The 20852-nt window shown below is 36.0% G+C and overlaps 1 protein-coding gene across 5 annotated transcripts in view; it reads right to left on the minus strand.

Moving 5' to 3' along the window:
- The window catches only part of NOL4 (nucleolar protein 4), a 192754-nt gene that overhangs the window by 35098 nt on the left and 136804 nt on the right, over window positions 1-20852 (minus strand). For 4 of the 5 annotated variants that reach the window (XM_072034644.1, XM_072034643.1, XM_021271447.4 and 1 more), the window contains 3 exons: window positions 15981-16160; window positions 15039-15230; window positions 3401-3514 (listed from right to left, as the gene is read on the minus strand). In XM_072034644.1, the coding sequence (XP_071890745.1) occupies window positions 3401-3514; window positions 15039-15230; window positions 15981-16160 (486 nt within the window). The remainder of the gene's footprint in view (window positions 1-3400; window positions 3515-15038; window positions 15231-15980; window positions 16161-20852) is intronic. The other variant, XM_072034645.1, reaches the window with a different exon arrangement.

Consider the following 20852-nt stretch of genomic DNA (forward strand, 5'->3'; position numbering starts at 1 on the left):
CCTTCACTCTGCTGCATGCAATAACGCATCTTTAATGCAATGCTTCCATTCATGTCTGAGGGGAAGTGCTGAATGAGTGCTCTTACCAGATCCTCTTAACAATCTACTTTCCAGAACCATCAAATGTCTGTCCTCTGTTAGAAACTCTCTTGATAAAATTTATGAAGTGGTAATTTTCATTATCTACATCTTTTTTCCCCTTTTCTCCTCCCAAACTTCCACTGAAGAGTCCTTAAAGCCTGAGTCCACCCCATTTGTTTAATGCTCAATATTAAAAATTTATACTTACAAAGCAAAATTAGAGCTATGTTAACAAGAAAACAAGTTTTTTGTTGGTTTGGTTTTGCTTTAAATTTGTTTTTGTTTTCAAAGCTATGGAACAGTAAAAAAAAAAAAAAAAAAAAAAAAAAAAAAAAAAAAAAGCAGGGTGAATTGAACCTTTGCAACCTTAGAATCATAGAATCAAGGAATCTTCAGGTTGGGAAAGACCTCCAAGATCATCTGGTCCAACCATCCCCCAACCAATAATATCACCCACTAAACCATGTCCCTAAGCACCACTTCCAACCTTTCCTTGAACACCCCTCAGGACAGTGATGCCACCACCTCCCTGGGCAACCTGCTCCAATGCCCGACTGTTCTTTCTGAGAAGAAATGTCTCCTCATTTCCAACCTGAACCTCCCCTGGTGCAACTTGAGGTCATTCCCTGTAGCACTATCACTAGTTACCTGTGAGAAGAGGCCAACCCCCAGCTTCCCACACCTTCCTTTCAGGTAGCTGTAGAGAGCAATAAGGTCTCCCCTGAGCCTCCTCTTCCCCAGACTAAACACCCCCAGTTCCCTCAGCTGCTCCTCACAGGACTTGTGTTCCAGGCCCTTCACCAGCTTTGTAGCCCTTCTCTGGACATGTTCCAGGACCTCGTTGTCCTTCTTGTAGTGAGGGGCCCAAAGTTGAACACAGTCCTTGAGGTGTGGCCTCACCAAAGCAGAGTACAGGGGGACTCTGGTCCCGCTGGCTGCACTATTCCTGATACAAGTCAGGATGCCGTTGGCCTTCTTGGCCACCTGGGCACACTGCTGGCTCATGTTCAGGCAAGTATTGACCAACACCCCCAGATCCTTTTCCTCTGCACTACTTTCCAGCCACTCTGCCCCAAGCCTGTAGCACTGCATAGGATTGTTGTAACCAAAGTGCAGGAACTTAATCTATTTAAGAAATAATCCACTGAAAAAAGAAATCATTTGGGATATATATAAGAAAAGTGAATGAAATTTAAAAGTAAATAAAGATAAAAATAATAAAAGATGGATAGAGTCCTTTTATCTATAAAGGACTGTCCCTAGATACAGGTCCACCTCCCACCTCAGCATGAGAATTGAACACAGTAGTTGGTTTAAAATACCCCAGTCAGATATATTCTGGAATGCTTTGTTCTCAATCTACTTTGTTAATATTATGGACTTGGAATAAATAATTACATTTCAATGGAACTGGGGCTAGAACCAAGGTTTTCTACTTCTTTAACAACTGTCAACTATTCCCCCCTTTAGGGTAAGTTTCTTAGTGTAGGCTTTATGGAGCTAGCTAACACATTCACATTGTTTTTTCCAGACAAAACTATTCAGCAAATTTATCCTGAATTCACAAATAGTTTTGCAAGTACCAAATCTACATCAACTGAACTAATTTACTGTTTACTGAACCAAATAGCTGGGACTATTTGCAACTGTCTCCACAATGTTCTTGTAACTCACTGACAAAAAGATGAAGGAACTGAAGAAAGCAGACTCCACTGCATCTTCTTGTTAGGCAACTTTGCTACTTTAACATCACCTTTGAAAGAAACATGATCAGTTTGGAGCCATGCTACTGACAAGTTTTGAATTCTATAAGTAAAAGTAAAGCAACATCAATGAAAATCATTACCCTCAATGAAAATCATTACCAAATCCTTCAGTGATAGTAGTACCACAAATAAAATTAATAAAAATCCTATTAATACGCTTTCTGACTTCTGTCTACAGCTTTTTCAATGTGTTTGTTTCAACAGCTGACTCCTTGGAGAGTATTATGTGTTTATAATTTAAATCACTCAAAAACTCTGCTTTACCCTGTCTGCACTAAGGAGCCACTATTTTTGTAATTACTGAAGTCAGGTTAGTCTCCAGACAATGCAATGAAAGTAACTGCTATTTGTACAAGTCTTTTCTTAGTCTCCTTGGCAAGCACGTTGAGTTTGTAGTTTTCTTTTTTAATTGTTGCTTGACAAATCAGAGAAAAATTGACAGCATATAAAACCTGCAGAACCTGAATGAATACTAAGCCACACTTAACATTACAATGCTTTGACATGTGGTTTGTAAATCTTAATGCAAATGTACAGCTTTAATGAAAATACTTTTTTTTTTTTTTTTTTTTTTTTTTTTTTTTTTTTTAAGTATAAGAGCAGAAAAGCAATATCTCCTCTCAGCTCCTAAGTACACAATAATCTAAGTGTGGTATTAAGTATCCTTTCTTTAGCTAGGGAAAGACCTGAAAGAAGTCAATTCCACAAAACAAACAAACAAAAAGTTTATCTACCTTGACTGAGGCATATCTCAGAAACAACTGAGATATTACTAGAATTGGGCTTTTTGATAATCACAAAGAGAAATAAAGCCTAAAAGTTTTTTTCAATAAAAATTTTAGACATTCACTGTATCTTCAGAGCAACTAAATAATCAGTGTAAAATGAGCTACCAGTTTGGCTTTAAAATACTGAAAGAAAACATGTGATTCTTAGCAATTTAAAAACACTGAAATCCTAACACACAATGTAACAGGTGCACAATCACATACAAAAATAAATATTTATACGAGGTTAAAAAACTCACTAGTAAGTCACCTGACAGCATTTATATATATACATATATCATAATAACTTTTCTGTTTTAGGCAAATAGGCATTTTCAAAAAGATACACAATTTCACCTTACAGTTACAAATACATATAAACATTTGAAAGAGATTATGTGCACAGCTAAACATTCTGACTCATGTATACAGGCACAGTTTCTGATATCTATGTAACATATATACTGCATGTTCTGTTACTTGTAAGTCTAGTAGGCAGATTGCACACTATGTCCTCAAAATTTATAACCATTAAAAATCAAATATGTAACATTATTCAGATGGACTTTATAAATAAACCAGGCACCCTCATACAGCTTATGTAAATATATATAGACAAAGACATGCTGGCATATCATTTAAAGAACTACAGCTTTTGTATTTTCATTATCCTTGCTCGCAAGAAATATATAAGGGATTGCACCACCCTTCTGCATGGTACCCAATGTAAATGAGTCCAGTGGATTTATAAATATGGATGTGGAAGACCCCCAAACAAAACAGTACCTGCTGTCTATCCAACCGCATCCTTTTTGCAGCATTTCTGCTTTCACTCTCACAGGCGGAAGCCAGGATACTCTCTGCAACTGCTGAAGTAAGGTGTGAGGGAATAGGTCGTGACTATGAAAGAGAAAAGAAACAGAAATTATTTCTAGCATAATCCATGATATCCTTATCAAAGCACACAAATATCATCACCTAGGCAGGAAAGTCTGCTCATTGAAATGTAGCTTATAGCAACAAAACAGGGAAATGGAACTTGTAAAGATGAAAAATGAAACTAGTTAGATGTTAAAGCTGCAGCTGATCTGCGGATCCATGAGAAGCCCTTTCCCCCCACAGCTCTATTGTCCAGTGTGTTTAGTCTGGCTCATTATGCTGTACTTTGAACAGACAGTGGCATATTCTCCGCGTTCCAGCAGCACCCTGGCCATCTGATTCTTGTTAAGAAAACTGAAAGGCTTTTTATCCTGTGCAGCATGTGACAGAGATGACTATTGTTTTTTTATCGTCATAAAAAACAAACCAAACCAAAACAAAAAACCCTGAGTGATAGGACTGAAACATCACTCACAACATAACAGATTGTCAGAACATTTCAGAGTCTCAATCTGTAGTATATGAACATTTGCATTTCTTGCTGCAAAATGACTGATGTGATTAAAATGACTTTAAAAAAAATAATCTGTTTTTCTCTTGATAATGCCAGCCTTCCAACAATGTAGATATTTTGTGGTTCAACTAGATATGGTTCATTTTTCCCATAAAAAACCTTCCATTATGAATTTCACAGCATTTACATGCTTTTGGTTAAAGGTGCAATGAAGCAGAAAAACAAAACAAAACAAAACAAAAATGATATATTTTATATAATTTGATATATTTTTTAGTCTGCTGTCAGTTATGAATTTCAATATGGTCTTCCCCACACATTCATTGAGAAGACTATTTACACATCTTTTTTCCTAATTACATACCAAACAATCTGGGAGATGAAGCTCACAATATTAAACTAGTCTTATTGTTTAGTATACAAAGATATATTAGAACTATCTGGAAAATAAAGAAAATCGGGACAACATCACAGATACAGTTATGTACACATATATAAGCACACTCCAGAGACCGCAATTTATTAGACCATGTTCTGAACTTCCATAAATTTTCAAAGCTTCATTGAACTCAAAAGAACTGTGTGACTTTACAGCTACTGAGAAACTGGCTGTATACATGGAGCTTTTTTGAGCTTTTTTTTTTTTTTTTTTTCTTCTTCTGTTGTTTTGTTTTTGACTGGGTGGAGCTCTGTGTGTGTGTTTTTTTAGTGTTGTTTGTTTGATTTCCTTTTCTTATTCCCCAAAACATAATTGTGAACCTGTTGAGAAATGTCATTGAGTTTTGGAAGCAGATTTTGAAGTATTCTGTTCAGTTCTTATACAACCTTAGAACAGATTCATTATATTGGCTCATCTGATTCTATCATTTTCATAATATTCCAGAAACTGTTAGGAGGCCATTACTAATAGTACATTTTTACCTTTAAAAATTGAAATCCGTTTATAGACTTTGAACGTCCTCTGCAGAATGCCTATTTATTATCTCATGCTGTACCTTCTCTAATGCATGGGACAGCATTCTGGGACCAGAGGCTGAACTAGCTTTTAGAAATAGACAGGGATTTAGGGTCTCCATCTCTAGTGGTCTTGACTTAATTCTGCCCCCTCACACAAGAGCAAGCTCTCTGGCATCAGTAACAGCTGTGTAAGAAAGACAATCACCAGCAACACTGCAATAAAATATGACATTTGGATTGATTTGACAGAACAAAACCTATTGAACTTGTTTACAGTTTGCACAGCAATGTATTTCCATGCACTTTTGAAAATAAATCATTCAAAAGGTGAAGGACACAAATGTTAAGCCCTGGTGTCATTACAAAAGTTAACATTACAGTACATGCAGACACCTTTCCAAGATCTCCAGAGGAGGGAGTAAGCCTTTGAGGGAGGCTTTCACTGACAAAATTATTTTGCTTCCTTGAATGGTGGTATGCTGGTGATGATGACCTGAATATGTTATTGCATCACTTAGCCTCGCTAGATTCCTCTGTATATTTGGTGGCCAAGTATCACTATAAATGCCACCATTTTATATACGTCTATGGTACATCAACTATATTAGCTGCATGAAAGTCTCAGTGTGTTCCTCTAGCAGTGGCCACACAATGATGGTCCAGAAAAAATATTGTGTAAACACATGGCTAATTCCTCCAGCTACAGTTACAGCTCGGAGCTACAAGCAATCGTTCACACCGGATACATAGTAGGCAATGAATGGGCCCAGAAAGTAATGTAATGACCAAAAGGTAAAATGAACTCAATTCCCTAGATTATTTGCTTATGGCAGAGAATGAGTTTATTGAAGTGTTTATTAATATTAAAAATGAGTCACCATTATAACCAAATATTCATTTCTCTCAAAAAGACTGTAGCGGTTATATTCGCCATTGAAACATTGAAAATTAATACCTGCAAAAATGAATTAAACTCCAACTAATGGAGTATACTTCTCTTGAAATATGTGTTAACCTGTAATTTCTCACACATCACTGCAGCCGGCTGTTGATATGTTCATGTCAAGAATTATCTAGAATGAACCCTAGGGAGAATGTAATGAATGCATGGTTGAGTCACCTGGGGATTAAAATACTGTAACAATGCACAGGAGAAAAATCATCTGATTAAGGTTCACGCTCTATCAACTCAGCTCGGGCAGAGCCCTAGTCTGGCATTGATTGAGAAGATGAACAGTCCTCTGTCACTTTAACAGCTCCGAAGAGCTGTTAAAAAGATTTTCTGTTCCATGAAATGCCATATCTGTGAAACGTCAAAAAGATCAATTTTGAAAAGCCTTGCCTAAGAGGGAAAAAACACTTTGAAGTAATCTTATTATCATTATTATTATTATGTATTTCTAAATAAACTGAAGTCACTGCCCCATCTTCTAAGTTCAAAGCCCCCTTCTGGCTTAGCTTAACTTCCACTTTTTCTATACTTCTGATTATTCATGACCCCTGTCATGACTACCAGCTATAAAGCCAACCCAGTCCCTGTAGGGTTCTGCAAATTTCTAAACTCCCTATCCAAGGGTGAGACAGAAAGACTGAGGAAAATGTGGCAAAAGCAACATCATTCAATTCTGTAGAAGGAAGCCTGCAGGTCTCAGACAAACCAGTATTTTTTAGGCTCCCAGGGTTCCTTCTGCTGATAGCAGAGCTCTGGTTCCTGCATGTTTGAGACTACAGCAGGAAATGTGGGAGCCACAGAGTCCCTATTTCCAAGGGCTCGCAGGCTCCACAAACAATCCCTAGATCCACAACCTCCCCACTGGTCTAGCAGGAAAACAGGTTTCAATTTACTGGACAAATTCATATTTCTTAAAGGGGAGGAAAGAAAAAAATAGAAAAAAAAAAAAAAAGAAAGAGGCATTAAAAAAAAATTCTGACCAGCTTTAAGTGACAGAACATACCTACTGTTTGATACATAACATTCATAGCCCCAGACTTGTATTTCTATCACTTCACAGTGATGTAAATCAGGTAATATGATTTACTGGAACTCAGGTAATATGATGTACTGGAACTACCCATGTGTAAAAATCAGAAAAGAACCAAGCCTCTAATCTTTAGTCTATCAAAACAAGCAACTCACATAGAAGAAGGCAGGATATAATTTTTGTCCTTTTGAAACAATGACAGATAGAAAAGAGGAAAGTGTCAATTTTATAGTAACTTTCAGGTGAAGAGATTAATAAAAAAGGGAATCTTTAAAAACATCTTAACATAGACCTTTGGAGAAGACTATACACTTTGGTCCATCACACAGTAGTGGTATACAGAACTCTTCTGTATTTAGAAATGAAATACTGACTGTATCTGCACTAAAACAGCAGCCACGTTTTGAATACACATAATTCTTCATTTTTGTACTTCTTTTTGGCTGACACCCAACACATGTTCAACCTTAACACAATGTTTGTGAAGAGCATTTTGACAAATGATGTAAAGGAAATCTCCTAACTTTCAGGTACATGTGGATGCATCTCTTTTTAACACCTTTTGAAAAGACTGACATTCAGGAGCTGGTTGAAATTCCCTCAGTAGCCCAAAGGAGATGGCCGACCACCTCCAGTCCTCTCATATTCAAAAATTGCCTTACAAGGCTGTTTAAATCTGATTCTTGAGACCACCCCAGAGCCTTAAGATAATGATGGTGATGATGATGACAAAGAAACAAACACACTTAACTATCATACTGGACAGGACCTTGTACATGGTTTTAAGATTTATTTTTTTCATTTTTGTGCAAATTAATATAAAAACTTCACAAAATTATCCCCTTATGTCTTTCTGAAAAAAATAAAAAATAAAAAAAAATCTATTGGCAAATATATTTTAGCATATTTCTTCAATAAAAATCAAATCAGCTGTTTTTCCTTTGTAGTCAAATTACCATCGGTCTGCTTTCAAGAACAATAAAAATGAAAATATCTCAGAGGCATTGGTGGTGGTTAGATCTGGCTCTCAATAACCAAAGCATCTTACAACAAGCTTTCTGGAGGGATGGAGTAGTTCTGCAAACTTGCTGATTTTTTCCATAGTTAAAATCAGGAATATTTGGTCAAGATCCTCTAAAAAATAACTCTATTAATATAATCTCTGGTTCCCTAACATAACAGAGGCTAGTACTTTCAATATGCTGTGAAATACCCATTTTGTGGCACACATTAATTATATGCAATATCACCAGGTCTTCTGTTTGAAGTGATGTGCCTTTTCATTACTGATATGGGAAACATAAAATACCCTTTTTGCAATGTTCACAGAATTTGTTTCTATAGGGAATCTAAAAATAAAAGTAAAAAAGTCATATTCTAATTTTAAAAGTGCATTTGTAGTGCAAGTCTACCAATTACAGATATAATACAGGGACTATTTTCAGTCTAAACCACTAGGAGCAGTGTATTCACCAGAAAGAGGTTTCTAACTAGCTGTGTGTGCTACCCTGTGGTTACAGAACTGTTGCCTCTAAAGTTACTGCATTAGTGTTTTCTGTTAGGTCTAGTATTTCCTTCTAAATAATAGCCTAAGTTTTCATACAGGAGCTTGGTCTAGATACTTTGTCACATGTTACACAGGTCTGACTCTGTTCTGAAAAAAAATCAGCTATCAAATATGTCAAATAATGGGCACACATGCACCCCTGGTAAAACACAAAACTTTATATCCTGACATTTGTGCATAAATACTCCCTTATAGTTTAGGTCAGTTAACACCAGAATGAAGAATCTTGGGGTATAAGATAGTTGCAAGCACGTAAACATGGAAGCTAATTTCTTTTGTTCATAGAGACTCTAACAACTAATATACATGTAAATGTGTGAATGAGGACATATTTATCTATTACTCAAACATGAAAACAAATTTTCCAAGGCAATTGGCCATCCAAAGGTGAAGATGAATGGCTGAGATGCCTCAATGGCAGTTATTGAGTTTTTCCAGAGGTACCCAAGCAGTCTGTGCTCCCAACATTGCGAGGCTCCCTACTGCTTTCCTGCATGTCAGTTTTTCCTTATGCATTGCAAACCAGTCCATTGCCAAAATGAAATATTATGCCACAAACCTTTCATAATAATGTATTAAGATCTTAGACAATGTGTGAAAAACCATAACATGTATCTAATAATAGAAAATATCCACAATGCCTTCTAAGAAAGGGTATGGACTATCTTCGATGATTTTTTTTTACTCAGTATAATGCAGTTGTATGGCACAGAACCATCCTACACTGCACAGTTACAAGGATTCTGAAAAAAATCTGCAGAGTAGTTTTAAATGTACACAGTAAAGTATGATACCGCAGTCTGTTGAATGTAATTTTATAATTATTTTGTAGAGAACTATGAAATATGAAAAAAACAGACTGGCATTTTAATGCTTGCAGCAACTATTTCTGACTGGGTTTTGATGTATTTTGCTCAGTCTTGCAGCCTGCAGTGAAACTGTGATAAATACTCAATTGTAACACCTACTAAGGAATTCAAAGAAACAACTAGATATATATTTTTTTCCTTAAAGGTAGAGGAGACTTTTTGAAATGTTCAGTTATAATCATATCACTTTTTAAAAGTTTTCAGCTTTAAAGCACGTTTAATTGAAACAATGCATATTGCACATTGATTTGACGGTGCCTAAATACCTAACATACTTGTATATATAAACTTACACATCCATATTCCTTTGTTTAGGAATTCCCATATGATACTTTTCAGCCAACTACTTTTCTCCTGTTGCTGCTGCCCCTATGTACAGGGCCCACTTACTTAAGAAAGATTTTCAGTGGGGCTACTGGAAAATTTAATTATCTGTTGTAAAGAACAGAAATAAGATCCATCTAACTTGGTCTGCATTAAATCTGGGTATTTTATCTATACTAGTTATCTAGGCTCCTTTTTTATTTCTTTAAAAGACAGGTATCTCCAGAAGTTGACTCTCAAGACAGCTGGAGATAATCTCTCAGGAAGGTGTCATCTATGGGATTCACTGATAGCTGAGGGAGCCCAAGTCACCTAATTTCTCTAGCACCTTACCTCTTAGCTAGTAAATGTAGGTTAGATTACCTCTATCCTAAATACATATGGTATTACAGAGTGATAGAGCACCATAGTTCATTGGGCTGAACTATATCTGAAATAGGCTTGGATTTGATAGATTGGACTGGGCACTCCAGCAGCAAACAGTTTTCTAGTAAAACTCCAGAGGACCAGGAACAACTGAATCTGATTTACCATTGTTTCCTGATTCAAATACAGTGTTCTATGTCACCTACTCTTAAATTAGTGTCAGAAGCCATATCATCAAGTAACACTATAGCAGGGGTCATAATATGTCAGAATCACGGTACAAGAAAAACTGAAATACTTAGTACTTTTTTTTTCTTCCTGATTTCATTATTTCAATCTTCAATTTCAGTCAGGCTGAACATTCTTTTTATCCCAGATTTTAATCTTTCCCTAAAATAGTTGTTGGGGGGAGGAAGTGCTGGTGGTAGTTCCTATTTCATAACTTACTGCAATTTTTCAGTCATGCTTATGACCTTTACTGTCAACATAGGCCTGGAGGACTGAAAAGCCAAGTGACTGCAAGGGCAGCTGGACTACTCAAAACTAAATTACTGAAATGAAAGCTTCCTCACTGTAAAGCTGAAACTCGAAAACAGAGACATTTTAAAGAGGCAGATTTCAGAAGACATCCCACCCGCTGAAAAACAGTCCCCACAGAAGTCACTCGATCACAATAAAAAAGCACTCCAGCTCACTAGATGCATTTAAAGCATCTTGATCAGCATGTGCACAGTTGCAAATTGTTAAAACACCTCTTACAGCCAATTGGCACAAACAAAACACAGAAGCAGCAAAAGACATCAAGGTTGCTGATTTGTTATTGATAGATAACAATCAATAGGATAGATCTTGTTATTGTTCTTCTCAGCTCCTTCTTACTTAGGAGCTATCTTTATTCATAGTGTTATTCCTTTCATCATCGCTGACACATCCAAACATCTTCAGACAATGAAAAGTATTTGTAACTAGCCTTTTCTCTCCAATATATAACAGCAGTAACGCTTAGTTCTTTGATAGTATTTCTTTGTATGACAGTAGTGCCTAGCAGGGGGGGCAAGGGCAGGGGGGAATTACTCTTGCTAAAACCAAATTTTTTATGTTTAAGCCTTGACATACACATGGGAAAAAGTGCATATCTGTGCAAAAGGCACTGTAAGGTGCAGTTTCAAATGGAATGCAGAAACTGAGTCTGACGATAAGCGATCCTGAAGATGGAAAGGAGCAGATAGTAGAAAGAAAATGTGATTAAGTTAATTCAACTCTATTTTATCATTTTATCATTTCAAACATTACAATTTTCTGGATTGTAACTAAGTAATTAAATATGTGTACTCAGAAGCTATTACTTTTTTTTCTTTTCTTTTCTTTTTTTTTTTTCAGTTGGCATTTTTTCACAGATACATAGGCAGGGACAAGTCTAAAGTACAGATTTTTAAAATATTAGTGAAATAGGTCATTTGACTATTTCAGGGAGAAAACTCTTGTTTAGCATACACGGATCACAACCATTTAATATATAGAAAAGAATTCTCATTAACATCAGTCCTTAAGAGAGGGGCAATAATTCATTTTTTCTTTTGCTTATGGGCAAATGAAGAGAAAAACAAACATTTTCTTTAAGAACTTCTTAAAGTTGTGTGGCACTGCACAAGTGGAAGTATAACCCAGAGATATCATCCAAAATTCAGTGACTTCAGGACTAGGCAAACTTCCTTCCCAATGGAAAATTATGAGCAAGATCACAGAATATAGTAAGAGAATGTTCTCAATAGACCATAAGCAAGAGAGAACAGGAGGAGAAAAGTGATCTTGCAATTCGTGAGAAAAACTTTGACAATGCCTTGTTGAGGGATATGGTTGTGCCAGAATGAAAATGCAAGTGGCAAAATTACGTGCTAAAGATCAAATGAGGAAAGCATTTTCAATGCAGAAAGGGAATTCCTCAAAAGAATATTTGTAACAAGAATCTATTCAAGCTGCCTTGGATTCCACAGACTCCAGGCTGTCATAAGTAGGTGAATAACTGTAAGCATCTCTTAAAAATAATAATAAGAAGAAATATTAACTAACAACACAAACTCATGAGACAGAACCTTTCCTATTGCCTCAGAGCTAGAACTAGCCTGTTATGCAGTGAGAACTGTCATTTGGATTACAGATGGCAAATAACTGACAGAAGCAAGCTTCAGGCATGCTTTTTCATCTTTACCATGCAATCTTACACTAATTAAACTTATTGTTTACATTTTCTCTTCACTTTGCAATATGACGCTGTAGATAGCTGCACCACTCCACATAGTCTGAACTGTCACACGCCATCTATGAGATTAATTCTCTTTTTCTCTTGCAACTAGATGCTCGAAACATGGCATTCTGGCCCTGAACAAAATGAAAAACTTGTGTTTAATATGTCTAAAGTAAAAGGCACCACCTGTGGAGATTATTATCTGATATCCTATTTAATATAACAACAGTAGCACTATTGCTCCTGAGGAGATCATTATCCTGTTTTGCTGTAGCTGTGTGTAGCACCTGATTCAAATCAACACTGACATGTCCTTTCATGATTGTTTTGAACAAAAGTTGTTATCCAGACACAAAGTGATTCTTTTCCACTGTCAAAATGGTGAGTACATTCAAAATAATCATACAGTCAAGTGCCTCTGTCCATGATAGTATTTTTTTTAAATGGCTTATAGTCATGAGATACCAATAGAGTAATTTAGAAACTAGAAAGTAATTAAAAACAACAAATGGATATGTGTTACATTTCAGAATTATTCAAGACTTAAACATAAAACATTAGTAGTTCTCTCGGGAAGTTAAAAGGGAGCTGCTCCAAACATTTTGTCTCCTCTTCCTACCTGCAAACAGTGAAGCAGGACAGATTTCCCTTCTGGCCCAAGAAAGCTGCAATCTTTGGTATGAACACCTGTGCCTTGTCACTTCTATTCATGGGCAGCAAAGTCAATATTTTAGAGGGTAATTTGTTTGTTTGAAAGGAAATAAAGCCCATCATAAAATGTAATATTATAAATATAGGGAATATTTCTGAACTATAAAGGTTGCCTATTTGAATCATGTTCCTGGTAATCACTGCTCCTTTTCCCCTCCCAGGAATAAATTTGACCCTGCAACCTTTGTTCATATGAAAGTAACCTTTGCAAATATACATAATACACTAAAGTCAAACCAAGCTAGCTTTTATGGGTCAGACTGTAAACTCCTTGTTCATACAGAAAAGCAGTTGTGCAGATCTTTCAGATGATAAAAATTAAAAAAGTCAGTTTACATAACTGCTCATCAGCATGAATAATGATAGTAATGAAGCCATAAATTGAAACAGCGAGGAGACTTGCTAGCATCAGCTAATTTTATAAGTATTTTTATTTTAAAGTACAGCACAGCAAAAATATTTGGCACCATGAAAGATGAACAAGATGTTGCTGAATTATTCTCAGCTGGAGTGAATGGATATAATTTGATTCTACTTACTGTATCATGGAAAATATTTACTTTCTGTTTTTCCTGCTTTTATTTTGGAGGGCTATAAAATTTGACATGTACACCACCAGTCAATCTGTGGTACTTTTATCAGTACAGCTGCCCTTTATTCTACCTGTCTATTTTCATCTGTGTTTCCATTGTTCAGAAACAACATTGTCCCAATGTTTCAAATAATAAAGCCACACAGTCACAAACACATACAAAAATTTAGTTTCTGTCTCTGCTGTTTGTGGTATCCAGTAATGGTCTCACCCTACAATAAACTTGATATTGTGTTCTTAAAACTGTCAGCTACCATTTTAAAACAACATATGGACATAAGCATTCTGCATAGACTGCAGGAAAGAGAAAGACAGAGAGAAAGAGAGAAACAGTAAAATTCAGTCATGCCCAGTATTTTTATGTAATCAATGGGTTTGTAGATGATTCATTAAAATAAAAATGGTATGTTTGATCACTAAATGATATCTATTTGTAATGATGAAGTGATTTCATTGTCATCTAAAGGCCAGAGAGATAGCTAAGACACATCAAGCATAAGGTAGGTAGATACTCAATTTCTTGCAGTTTTCCTGGAGTTTGGAAATATAAAAATTTTTTAAAGATAATAAATTTGCCAATTGGTGAGAAGAGCTATTCTTTTCCCATTCTTAAGCTACTGGGTAATATTAAAATACTAATGTTGGAAAACACTGCCATTTGTATACTGTTTTCATGGTCTTTGGTTCACTTACAATTAGTAAAACTGCTCAAAATGTAAACTTGATACCTGTGCTTTAAAATCACTGCCTGTGTTTTATATGGATATATAAAACTATATATCTATATAGTTTTCTATCTATATAGTTATCTATATATAAAACTATAGATATATAAACTATATATCAACTGAAAGATTTAAAAGTTACAATTACTGATAGCTCATAGGATAAAATGTGCAAGAAAGAAAATACAAACCATTGCCAATGCAATGTTACTACACTGAGCATTTGCTTAGATATAGCATATTTCTAGCAAGATCTAATTTTTATAGAGTTCACACAAATGCAGTTAGCAGAAGCATTTTATAGAAAAATCCATCTTACTTCAAGATTTTGCCAGGCAAAAATCTCTAAGTGTAATCTTGAGTAGGAAATAAGTCACTATATAAACCATCGTTTGGTTTCTCTCCTTATACCTTGTTTTGTTTTTCATTTCTTACAGATCCATACTAGTTCATCTTGTGAATTCTAGTGTCTCAAATAATTTTTATACCAGTGAAGAAGGGGAATAAATTCAGGAAGAATGAAGGAGGCAAAAAGAAACCTCTGACCTGGTATTACCAAAAATAAATAAATAAATAAACGAGAAAAAAAAGGAAAATAAAAAAAAAGACACTAAGATGAAAACAAAATAGTGTCATGGATTTACATATGGGGTTTTGATGGAAACTAGGGCTGGGTTTTAAATCAAAACTCACCATCTCAAAACCACTTCTTTTCATCCGCCTGCAGGACTTGAGGTAAGTACGTATGCGCTTTCTGGCACGCTCTTGATACTCAGGGAATTGTCGCCTGCATGAGTCAATGATAGCTTGGATCTTTTCTTTTGGCTGCTTAGAGATTGGGACCATTCGGTCCAAGTTTTCATCTACAAACAGCCTGACAAACATCTGTTGGCAAGAGGGAGACAGAGGAGACGGGTTTGGAGGGCTGCTCTCTTCTCTTCCTAGCTTTCTGTCTTGATTACTGATAGGAAGACATTTTTTTCTATCCACGGAATAGCTTTGTAATGGGAAGCCAGAAATATTAAGCAAACAGTTCTTTAAAGGATTATTTGGGGGGTGGGAAGGAGCTAATTTAAGGGAAAAAAAAATAAGGACAAGAAAAGAATAGTCTATAGGATACAGAACTTGTGAGATAAACCAGAACAGATTGTGAAAATAGGCACCACTTAAGTTTCATCATTAACAATAAGCTGTGATTGCTACATCATTTTATTGAAGTGAATCTCACTTTTCTTTGTTTGAACAATTGCTTGTGTTTTCATGCATAATTACATACACTGGGAAAGCAATAGCGAACAGCTGACCACTGGAATGGTCTTCTGATAAACTAGCTACAGCCCCTTTCCATTCACTGACTGAACATGCACATCCACACGTCCACACACACAGGCACATATACACACACAAAACAAAGCCTTGTTTTCTTCACTGGTAAAGATGGCACTGTGCCTTAAATTCTAAATAAAACACAGTAAAACTTTCATCTGTTGGCAAGACTTTAATGTGCATTAATGTAATCGAAAAAGTTCCAGCAAATTAAATTAATGTGCCTTTAATATTGTCAAACTTACCATAAATAGCAATGTAAAAGGAGGTAGTAGAGGTAAACAAAGCAACAAGTGCAAGAGGACTTACATTAAAAGCTTTCAGTCGCTCAGCTTCTACCCCATCCGACTCATTAACCTTCTCAGGATCTTCCTGCTCATCATGGTCATCCTCATCTTCATCTCCTCGATTCAAAGACAGATCTTCAGCACCTCTGCCTACACTCTCATTCTTGCCAGAGTCATAGCTTGAATAGCTATGTGCAGGGGACTGAAAATAGATTTAAAAAATAGATATGTATATATCTGTAAAAATTCACCATAGAAATAAGGTCTGCACATCAAAAATGCTTTATAAACATTTAAACAATTCCATGGTTTTTTTTTATTCTTGGTTCAACGTTGTATGCTCACGGTCCTTAAACAAATAAAAAAGTAAACAAATCTCAATAATATTCACTTTAGTGTTTTTAAACAATGTGACCAGATGCAAATTCAGTAAACAAATTTCCAAATTACCTATGATAATTATAGTCAAGATACTTGCCATACAGACTTAAATACTACATACAGAAGTTTCTAGCAAATACTAACTTCTTTATATTAGCCAAGATGTAAATAAGGGGCAATAAGTTTTCCACAAAATTCCAAAGTGTTAAACATTACCCATTTTAAGGCAAAACAGATATAAGTAGGAAACACTGATATTTATTCAATCGGTATGAAATATTTTCAAGAGCCAATATATGTTCAAAACATTCAAAACGTGCAGATGATCATGTTCTAGCTTTCACTTGGAAAAACCTAAACCAAATTAGAAATGCGTAGGTTGGTTAATTTTATGAATGCTCTGCTGAGAAATATGTAGCAAAACCATTTTCTTTCCTCATATCAGCATTCAGATTTTTCCCCTGAGCAGAATAGTCAGCTTACTGTATAAATCAGATGACCATCTCATTAAAGTGCTATCCACTTCCAAGACCAAAAAGTTTTCAGTTATCAAAAGAGTCAATACTGTGCATTTTTTTGTGAAATATCAAGACCTCATTTACCTGTTTCCTCTGCATATGCTTCAGACTGACAAAACACAAAATGACATCAGTAATGAAAAGCCTTCTACAATGTAACACTTTAAGATCAAAGCTTTGCACCAGCCATACAAAAGTATCACAGAGTATTTTCACCAGAGCCATCAGATTCACATTTAGGTAATTCAGAGCTCTATTTTACTTCTATAATAAAAATCCTGTAATATTTCAAGATATTCCTCCCTTGCTTCAAAGCATACTGTATTCAATTAACTTCAAAGAGTCCTGTATCAGGTACTACATGATGAATTTCACACATATCTATATTTTTTTGGTGCCTCTTGTCTAAATGCCACCAACATATATATCAAGATATATATATATATCAACAAATATATATCAAGAGCATAATGTGTCAGTCAAGAATATATTTCAAATACACATAGTTAAAGTCACATCTTGTTCTACATTCTGAGCCTCCTAAAACTGTCTTTCATTCAGTGTTGTTTTCATCAACCACAGAATGCAGCTGGGCAGTGAGGTAGGAGGGAAAGGCCTACAAAACTACGTTCATCTTTAAGGTATATTTCTTGCTTTATATTCTTTCTCCAACTATTTTTTTTTCTTTCCCTATTTTCCCTATTTTTTTCCCCTATTTTCATTTCCATCTCATCTTGGCCCTGTGTACACCACTAGTTTTGCAGTCACTACCATTCATTTCCTCGCCTTTCCTTTCCAGCACTCATGCTCCAAGCCTTCCTTATCTATCCTCCCCAGACTATATTCTCTCAGAACAAATCCCCTCGAGTTCCACTTTTTAATTTCTAATGCTTCTAACATCAGATCTTGCAGCCTCTCTCTCATCCCCCTTCTTAAGAGTCTCTTCTCTCCCTAAACCCTTATAATAGACAAAGGGAGAATGAAAAAAACATCAAAAGAAAACAGAAGAGCCAGCCTCTGGATACAAATATCTTCAACAAATAGTAAGTTCAGTTCCTCCTCTTCTTACAACTGCACAGTTACAAGGCAAAAAAATTACCACTAATCCCAGTGTTCATGATGACAGACATGAGGTGGTATGGGAAGATGACTTTGGAGAGACAGAAAAACAAAACAAACCAAAAAAAGGTCAATTTTCTTCTTTGGCACACTGATGTTTTATTTTCAGATGATGAATATCTACACTGCTGCCTATTCAGATCACTCTTCCTTGCAGGAGGTGGTGAATTCATTGAATAATTATGCTCAAGAAGAATATCCTGACCAGTTCCATCCTGATAGAAGATGCTTATAACAGCTTATATCAGAGAATCTAGCATATATGAGCAACAGTATTTAACCTTACTATTGGCTACCAGAAGGCCAACAGCAGCAGCCTGATAGCCTGTTATGAAGGAATGAGAAGAATGATTTTAAAAATAAAAAATAAAAATAAAAAATCACATTGTAACTATATACAAATGCTATGCAGTAGAAGATCTGACTTCAGACTGAGACTTGCTCTTTGGTACTTTTTTATTTCACCACTTACTATAGCTATACAACATGCAGAGAGCTCCTAGATAATCTAAAATCCATTTCCTGTGCTAAGCATCATATAAAGTTATATCAAGCAGAAGCTACTGCCCTGAAGAACCCTACTGTCTGAAACCCTTGTTCTGCAAACATTTGATTTCATATGAGTCACTTCATCAGACTAAATCCAATTAGACTACTCATGTGCATATAGTTAAACAGATGCAAAACTGATTTCAACATGTACATATGTTTGGGCTGATGCCAAGATCATAAATTATGCACCAGGATTGAGATTTGCTTTTGTGAAGGAAAGAAATTCAGACCAAAGTGTATTAGCTGTCACTAGAAAATGCAATAGTTTTTTGTTTTGTTTTGTTTTTAAGAAAACATTGCATAGAGAGACTTGTCCAATATTTTTTCCAAAATATTTATTTCAAGAACATCTTTGGTGTCATAAATGAAAATTATAGAGTAGCATGCTCTGCAAAAGTGCAAAAGTTGCATGGCAGAAGTAGTTATTCACTGGGGATTTGATGACTGTGTGCAATAGCAGAAAAAATCGTGGCTTTTTTCCTAGCTGGTGGGTCAACAAACTGAGGTTAAAAAAGCTCAGTTAAGAAGAAAATGTCTACATTTTTATATTTACACATAAATGAATATTTAGGCAGAGAAGGAAGAGGATGTTCCTCTCCGTTGTGTTGACTCTGCAGTTGCGCAAAAACTGATAAGCATTTTCTTTTGCTACTCTATTAAGCATCTGCAGTGGTAAACAGAGTAAGACAGCAGAGGCAGAGGACAGCTTTTCCCTTAGCACTTCTGTCTCTAAGTCTTAGAAGCCTTATGACTTAAGGTTGACCCTTATTGAAAAGGCTGCTCCCACTTTTGCCAGGTAGGTACCATCTCATTCATTTCTCTGCATCCCTCAATACATATATTTTAAGTGTTCCTCCAGGTGCTAGACTAGAGAAGTGATCCTAGCTAAAAATCTTCCCCCTACCCCTGGCCTTTTTTTTTTTTTTCTTTTTTTTATTTTAACTCCTTTTGCCAGTATCTTTAAGACTTGGTTCCTTTTCACCACCTGAAACTACAAACCTTTGGGCTTGGCAGGAGGGTGTGAGCATGCAGAGGACAGAGGAAACACACATCTCTTGACAGCAATGCAAGATTAAAGTGATTATGGAATGGAAGCATTAGATAGACAAAAGATGTTCCACACATGAAATCTTTGTGTTTGACAAATGTAGGTGCAAAAAGGAAGTGATAGAAAAGTAAAGAGAACTTATTCAAGGAGAACAATCGAGTCCAATGGTAAGTCCGGGATCATTGCCTCCTTGAAAATCATGAAGTTGTCTTAAAAATACTGAGATGTTGATACATATATTACGGTCATCTTGTCTTTGTCCTTTTCTGAAGGTTCTGAGTTCATTGTTTCAATCTCTTTCTTGCAATAACAGGTATAAGACTCTTCTGCATTACAAAAATCAAAGGTTATTAATGCCTAATAACCTGGTTTCAGGAGTTTGTAACATGAAATAACCAATATCCTTCTAATAAATAAGTAAATAAGTGATCAGAGGGCTGGAACACCTCCTGTGAAAACAGGCTGAGTGAGTGGGGGGGTTTTGAGCCTGGAGAAGAAAAGGTTCCAAGGAGACCATATAGCAGTTTTCCAGTATCTAAAGAGAACGTACAAGAAAGCTCTGTCAGAAAGTGTAGTGATAGGACAAGGGGTGATGGCTTTAAACTACAAAATGGGAGATTTAGACTACATATTCAGAATAAATTCTTCACTCACAGAGTGGTGAGGCACTGGAACAGGTTGCCCAGAAAAGATGTGGATGTCCCATCCCTGGAGGTGTTCAAGGCCAGGCTGGATGGGGCTTTGAGCAACCTGGTCTGGTGGGAGGTGGCCCTGCCCATGGCAGGGGGGCTGGAACTAGGGGATCTTTAAGGTCCTTTCCAACTCAAACCATTATACAGTTCTATGAAATCACAAGTCAGTAACAAATGTAACCTGAAGGAAGTTATCATATCATACAATAATGACCTGGAAGGACTTCACATTGTGATCTAGGACATCTTGCTGCCACAGAATAAGGTCACAACATAGTTCCTGACAGCCATTTGTCTGGTAGTTATCTTAAGACTTCCAATGATGGAGTTAACATGCATCTATCTCCCAGATATTCTAGGTTACTGTTTCACCATCCTCAGAAATATTAAGATATTTTTAACACTTACCTCAGACTTTCATAAACAGTACTAAGCATGTTTCTTTTTCACCTATCCCATATGGCAATGTATACCTGGAGAAAAGAGAATTCTCTGTCTTCCTTACAAGAATCTTTCAGACGTTTGAAGACTCTTATCATGTTCCCTCCCCTCAATCTTCACTTCCAGAAAATTTATTCATTCTC

This window comes from Anas platyrhynchos, chromosome 2 (assembly GCF_047663525.1).
Source record: "Anas platyrhynchos isolate ZD024472 breed Pekin duck chromosome 2, IASCAAS_PekinDuck_T2T, whole genome shotgun sequence".
NCBI classification, from domain to species: domain Eukaryota; kingdom Metazoa; phylum Chordata; class Aves; order Anseriformes; family Anatidae; genus Anas; species Anas platyrhynchos.